Source organism: Chionomys nivalis, chromosome X (assembly GCF_950005125.1).
Source record: "Chionomys nivalis chromosome X, mChiNiv1.1, whole genome shotgun sequence".
NCBI lineage: Eukaryota > Metazoa > Chordata > Mammalia > Rodentia > Cricetidae > Chionomys > Chionomys nivalis.
In genome coordinates, this window is record NC_080112.1 from 43,765,920 (window position 1) to 43,773,183 (window position 7,264).

Consider the following 7,264-nt stretch of genomic DNA (forward strand, 5'->3'; position numbering starts at 1 on the left):
AATGAAAGATGAAGCAATGTGACACATCACTAGGAAAAACTTCTCACACTTGCTAATCATGGATGTCCCTTGAAGATATCATAAAACTGATCAAATGTAGGGTCTCATGTCTCTCATACTAGCTTTTGGATAGGAAAGGCAGTGGGAATTCCAGAAGTTTGTGGCAAATGCAAAATTATACAGTGTAGAGGGTGTGTTGATTAGATTATCTACCTGCCTGAACAGACTGACACAGGGAACTTCTCAGGCTTTCAAGTCAGCAGATCTCCATGCAAGACCCAGTCCCTCAAACATAACACTTTCCCCTTAGTACTTTAAACCTGAGTATACTGCCCTTGTCCTGAGTAACTGTCTTCATATTGTCCTGTATATCTTTGCAGTTCTCAAGTATTCACTGTCAGCATCATGTTGATGAAAACATACAATCGCCAAATGGGAGGTTTTGCTTTGACCACAGTGGCCTGCCTACTTTGCGGCATCTCCATGGGGCTCCCTCAGTGGCGAGTGTGGTACTATGAAGACCCTATGATTTCCAAGCCTACAATGGCTTTTGTGGGAATATGGAAAGTCTGTGTTTTCCACAATGGCAACAGCTCCAGCAACATGAGAGTATGTCACCAATACAGCTACCGTGACTCCTTCATCCCATTGTACATTCGAATAAACCAGCACCTGCTGCTGGTGGCTAGCTTTCTTGGGCTCTTTGGGAAAATCACCACCAGTATTGCTTTTTGTAGTCTGTGTATGGGAAGAGTGTGGAGGAATGCCACCTGGAATCCATTTAGCCTTTCAGGGATTCTGAACATCATTGCTAGCAGCTTTCTTTACCTTGCTGTTTTGTTCAATTACATATCCATCATGCGTAAATGGGGGATTGCCTTTCCAAAATCTTTCAATATGCCTTCTCACCCAGACACTCAGAAGATTGGTAGTGCCATGTTTCTGGCAACTATAGCTGCAATTTTCTTTCTAATAAGTGGCACCATTTGCCTTTCTTCAAATTTAGCAATAGGCAAAACTACCCATTCCAAAATTTAAAAGTAAATTTTTATCTTACACCACCTTGAAAATCCAGCAAAGACAGCAAGCATTTGTCATTGTGTCTACATAAATTTTGAAAGATCTCAAAGTGATGCCAAATGTGGCCTGTGACAAAAAATAGTCAAGTTGGCCTTCCCTTATCTTTTTTGCATGTTTTTCCCTCAATTCATTATTTGTATAATGGGCTTTCATTAAATAGAATCTTATTTGAATTGTCATATAAAATCTATGTTTTATTTGCTGTCAACAAAAGTAAATAATAAACTTAATTTATATTGAAATGAATGTCAGAGTACATTAATCTCTCACATTGTTCTTGAATACAAGGATAAAAATAGAATCTGGAAAGTTTACCTCTGCCTTCCTATCTATCTATATCTATCTACTCTAAGTCTCTTCCTTGGGAAATTTATTCCTCCTCTCTGGTCCACTACATTGTAGCTAGCCTTTGGTTCTATGGATTGTAGCCATCTTAATGAAGACTAATCAATGAATATCCACATATACAAAAAACTAATTCATACCATATTTTACTTTCTGTTATCTCATGATGATTATTTCTTAGTTATATCCATTTACTTAAAATTTTCATTATTTTGCCGGGGAGTGGTAATGCACACCTTTAATCCCAGCACTCAGGAGGCAGAGGCAGGCGAACTCTGTGAGTTCGAGGCCAACCTGGTCTACAGGAGCTAGTTCCAGGACAGGCACCAAAGCTACAGAGAAACCTTGTCTCAGAAATAAATCATTATTTCAACTTTTAACAGCTGAGTAATACCCCATTGTTTAGGTTTTTCACATCTTTTTCTATTCATCCATTGACAGACATCTAGGGTACTTCCAATTAATGGATATTACGAATAGAGGAACAATAAACATGTTTGGTTAAGTGTCATCTTCTTGAGTCATAATTCAGAAGGTTGGAACAAATTTTTTCCTTCTTTTCTATCGTTTTCTTTGGGATGTAGACCCAAGCCTACATGTGCTTTACTACCCTAGACTGTGGGCTTCCTTAGTCTCCAAAGTTTCCCTCCTCATTGTCCATGCCTACTGCCCTTTGATTGAGATAGTCTTTCCTCAAACTTTGTATGTTATTTTATTCCCTTCTCTTTTACCTTCTCCTTTTCTAGTCAGCTGCCAGATTTATACCTTGCCTATATCAGTATGCTAGTTTTATGTCAGCTTTACACAAACTAGTGTCATCAAAAGGAGGGAGCCTCAATTGAGAAAATGCCTCCATATGATCAAGCTCTAGGCAAGCATGGAAGGCATTTTCTTAGTTAGTGTTCAATGGGGGAAGATCAATCCCATTTTGAGTGGGGTCAATCCTGGGCTGGTGGTCCTGGATTCCATAATAAAGCAAGCTGAGGAAGCCATGGAAGCAAGCTAGAAAGCAGCACCCCCTGCAAAACCTCTGCATCAGCTTCTGCCTACAGGATCCTGCCATGTTTGAGTTCATGCCTTGACTTACTTTGATGATGAACTATGATATGTATATATAAGCTGAACATACTCTTTTCTCCCCAAGTTGCTTTGGTTTCATTGCAGAAATAGTACCAATAAGACATTTTCCTGAATCATTTTACTAGTCAGTCAAAAATATCATAAGGAGGAATTTCCATGGTGATGTATGTTGTCTCCACTGGGACTCTCCATGATTCCCTAAAACACTCCTTTTTTGCCTTTTATTTCTGTAATGTGAGGAGAAAAAACCTGTCCCTGCATTGCTAGATAGTATCACATGGCGACCATCCTGGGGTTTGTTAAAGAAGTTGCTTAATGGGTCCTTCAAACTGAGCTTGTAACTTTTGCAACAACTATCAGTGTTTTTGAAAGAATATCTTGGGTTCATTTCTCTCTAGACCAAACTTAAAGATTAAAAAAAATAGAAAAATCCACTGGATGGATGTTCTTGTGACCTCAACAACGTTCTAATACTTTCAATTGAACATTAAAAAAATTAATTGTGTATTCCATGCCTATAGCTTATTACTCTAATAGCCATTATTCCTCTAGTAGCTATTAACATGCCATCTATCTCACATATGTGTCTACACAGAAGCTATGAATATCCTTTACCTCTTACTCCTGGCTGTTATTCAAATGGAACTGTCAATTTTGGGTCTTCTTCTTCTTTTCTTAATTAATTAATTCGTTTATTTATTAAAGATTTCTGCCTCCTCCCCACCTCCACCTCCCATTTCCTCCCCCTCCCCCAATCAAGTCCCCCTCCCTTGTCAGCCCTAAGAGCAATCAGGGTTCCCTGCCCTGTGGGAAGTCCAAGGACCAGCCACTTCCATCCCGGTCTAGTAAGGTGAGCATTGAAACTGCCTAGGCTCACACAAAGCCAGTACGTGCAGAAGGATCAAAAACCCATTGACATTGTTCTTGAGTTCTCAGTAGTCCTCATTGTCCGCTATGTTCAGTGAGTCCGGTTTTATGCTATGCTTTTTCAGACCCAGGCCGGTTGGCCTTGGTGAGTTAGCGATAGAACATCCCCATTGTCTCAGTATGTGGGTGCACCCCTCGCTGTCCTGAGTTTCTTGCTCTTGCTCTCTCTCCTTCTGCTCCTGATTTGGACCTTGAGATTTCTGTCTGGTGCTCAAATGTGGATCTCTGTCTCCTTTCATCGCCTGATGAAGGTTAATATTCAGGAGTTTGCCTATATCTTTTTCTTTGGGTTCACCTTCTTATTTAGCTTCTCTAGGATCACGAATTATAGGCTCAATGTCCTTTATTTATGGCTAGAAAGCAAATATGAGTGAGTAAATCCCATGTTCCTCTTTTTGGGTCTGGCTTACCTCACTCAGGATAGTGTTTTCTATTTCCATCCATTTGCATGCAAAATTCAAGAAGTCATTGTTTTTTACTGCTGAGTAGTACTCTAATATGTATATATTCCATACTTTCTTCACCCATTCTTCCATTGAAGGGCATCTAGGTTGTTTCCAGGTTCTGGCTATTACAAACAATGCTGCTATGAACATAGTTGAGCATATACTTCTGTTGTATGACAGGGCATCTCTTGGGTATTTTCCCAAGAGTGGTTTTGCTGGGTCCAGAGGTAGGTTGATCCCGAATTTCCTGAGAAACCACCACATTGATATCCAAAGTGGTTGGACAAGTTTGCAGTCCCACCAGCAATGGATGAGTGTACCCCTTTCTCTACAACCTCTCCAGCAAAGGCTATCCTTGGTGTTTTTGATTTTAGCCATTCTGACAGGTGTAAGATGATATCTCAAAGTTGTTTTAATTTGCATTTCCCTTATCGCTAAGGAGGTTGAGCATGACCTTAAGTATCTTTTGGCCATTTGAACTTCTTCTGTTGAGAATTCTCTGTTCAGTTCAGTGCCCCATTTTTTAATTGGGTTATTTAGCATTTTAACGTCTAGTTTCTTGAGTTCTTTATATATTTTGGAGATCAGACCTTTGTCAGATGTGGGGTTGGTGAAGATATTCTCCCAGTCAGTAGGGTGCCTTTTTGTCTTAGTGACAGTGTCCTTTGCTTTACAGAAGCTTCTCAGTTTCAGGAGGTCCCATTTATTCAATGTTGCCCTTAATGTCTGTGCTGCTGGGGTTATACATAGGAAGCAATCTCCTGTGCCCATATGTTGTAGGGTACTTCCCATTTTCTCTTCTATCAGGTTCAGTGTGTTCAGATTGATATTGAGGTCTTTGATCCATTTGGACTTGAGTTTTGTGCATGGTGATAGATATGGATCTATTTTCATTCTTCTACAGATTGACATCCAATTTTGCCAGCGCAATTTGTTGAAGATGCTCTCCTTTTTCCATTGTAAACTTTCAGCTCCTTTATTGAAAAGCAGGTGTTCCTAGGTCTGTGGGTTAAAGTTAGGGTCTTCTATTCGATTCCATTGGTCGACTTCTCTGTTTTTATGACAATACTAAGCAGTTTTCAATACTGTAGCTCTGTAATAGAGTTTGAAGTCAGGGATGGTAATGCTTCCAGATGATCCTTTATTGTATAAAACTGTTTTGGCTATTCTGGGTTTTTTGTGTTTCCATATAAAGTTGATTATTGTCTTCTCCAGATCTGTGAAGAATTTTGATGGGGATTGCATTGAATCTATAGACTGCTTTTGGTAGAATTGCCATTTTTACTATGTTGATCCTCCCAATCCGAGAGCAAGGGAGATCCTTCCATTTTCTGGTGTCCTCTTTAATTTCTTTCTTCAAAGACTTAAAATTCTTGTCAAATAGATCTTTTACTTCCTTGGTCAGAGTTACCCCAAGATATTTTATGCTATTTGTGGCTATCATGAAAGGTGATGCTTCTCTGATTTCCCTCTCTGCTTCCTTATCCTTCGTGTATAGGAAGGCAATTGTTTTTTGGGAGTTGATCTTGTATCCTGCCACATTACTAAAGGTTTTTATCAGCTGTAGGAGTTCTTTGGTAGAGTTTTTGTGGTCACTTATGTATACTATCATATCATCTGCAAATAATGAAAGCTTAACTTCTTCCGTTCCAATTCGAATCCCCTTGATCCCCTTATGTTGTCTTATTGCTATTGCTAGAACTTCAAGCACTATATTGAAGAGGTATGGAGAGAGTGGACATCCTTGTCGTGTTCCTGATTTTAGTGTGATGGCTTTGAGTTTTTCTCCGTTTAATTTGATGCTAGCTGTTGGCTTGCTGTAAATAGCTTTTATTATATTTAGGTATGACCGTTGTATCCCTAATCTCTCCAAGACCTTTATCATAAAGGGGTGTTGAATTTTGTCGAATGCTTTTTCAGCATCTAATGAAATGATCATATGGTTTTTTTCTTTCAGTTTATTTACATTGTGGTTTACATTGATAGATTTGTGTATGTTGAACCAGCCCTACATCTCTGGGATGAAGCCTACTTGATCATATTGGATAATTTTTCTAATGTGTTTTGGATTCGGTTTGCCAGTATTTTATTGAGAAGCTTTGCGTCAATGTTCATGAGTGAGATAGGCCTGTAATTCTCTTTCTTGGTTGGGTCTTTGTGTGGTTTTGGTATTAGGGTAACTGTAGCTTCATAAAAGGAATTTGGCAATGTCTCTTCTGTTTTTATATTGTAAAATACATTAAGGAGCATAGGTATTAGCTCTTCTTGGACCTTCTGGTAGAATTCTGCATTGAAACCATCTGGTCCTAGGGTTTTTTTGGAAGGGAGATTTTTGATAACAATTTCTAATTCTTCGCAACTAACAGGTCTATTTTTAGATTGTTCACCTGGTCTTAGTTTAGCTTTGGTATATGGTATTTATCTTAAAAAATGTCCATTTCTTTTGCATTTTCCAGTTTTGTGACATACAGGCTTTTGTAGTAAGATCTAATGATTCTCTGAATTTCCTCTGTGTCTGTGGTTATGTCCTCCTTTTCATTTCTGATCTTATTTATATGTGTGTTCTCTCTGTGTCGTTTAATTAGTTTGGATAGGGTTTTGTCGATCTTGTTGATTTTTTCCAAGAACCAACTTTTTGTTTCATTGATTCTTTGGACTGTTTTCTGTGTTTCTATTTTGTTGATTTCGTCCCTCAGTTTGATTATTTCCAGTCTTCTACTCCTCCTGGGCGTGTCTGCTTCTTTTTTTTCTAGAGTTTTCAGGTGTGCTGTTAAGTCCCCAATGTATGCTTTCTCCATTTTCTTTTTTTTTTTTATTCTTTTTTAATTAAAATTTCCAACTGCTCCCCGTTTCCCATTTCCCTCCCCTCCTCCCACACATTGCCCCCTCCCCCCACTCCCCTCCCCCATCCCCACTCCTCTTCTCCTCCCCCCAGTCCATTCCCCCTCCCTCTCGATACTGAAGAGCAGTCCAAATTCCCTGCCCTACAGGAAGACCAATGTCCTCCCACTTCCATCCAGGCCCAGGAAGGTGAGCATCCAAACAGGCTAAGCTCCCACAAAGCCAGTTCATGTATTAGGATCGAAACCTAGTGCCATTGTCCTTGGCTTCTCATCAGCCTTCATTGTCCGCCATGTTCAGAGAGTCCAGTTTCAACCCATGCTTATTCAGTCCCAGTCCAGCTGGCCTTGAAGAGCTCCCAATAGATCAGTTCCACTGTCACAGTGGGTGGGTGCACGCCTCGTGGTCCTGATTTCCTTGCTCATGTTCTCCCTCCTTCTGCTCCTCATTTGGACCTTAAGAGCTCAGACCGTTACTCCAATTTGGTTCTCTGTCTCTCTCTCAATCTATCGCCAGTTGAAAGTTCCTGTGCCATTCTCCTTGGC

General features: G+C 39.8%; 1 protein-coding gene across 1 annotated transcript; it reads left to right on the top strand.

Moving 5' to 3' along the window:
* The first annotated feature begins 405 nt into the window (after window positions 1–405).
* Window positions 406–1,038, top strand: LOC130867192 (claudin-34-like). The gene has a single exon (XM_057758905.1). It carries the CDS (start codon window positions 406–408, stop codon window positions 1,036–1,038), a length of 633 nt encoding a protein of 210 aa, XP_057614888.1.
* The last annotated feature ends 6,226 nt before the right edge of the window (window positions 1,039–7,264 follow it).

Coding starts and splice junctions, on each gene's coding strand:
- LOC130867192 (XM_057758905.1), top strand. CDS start 406: ATGTTGATGAAAACATACAATCGCCAAATGGGAGGTTTTGCTTTGACC.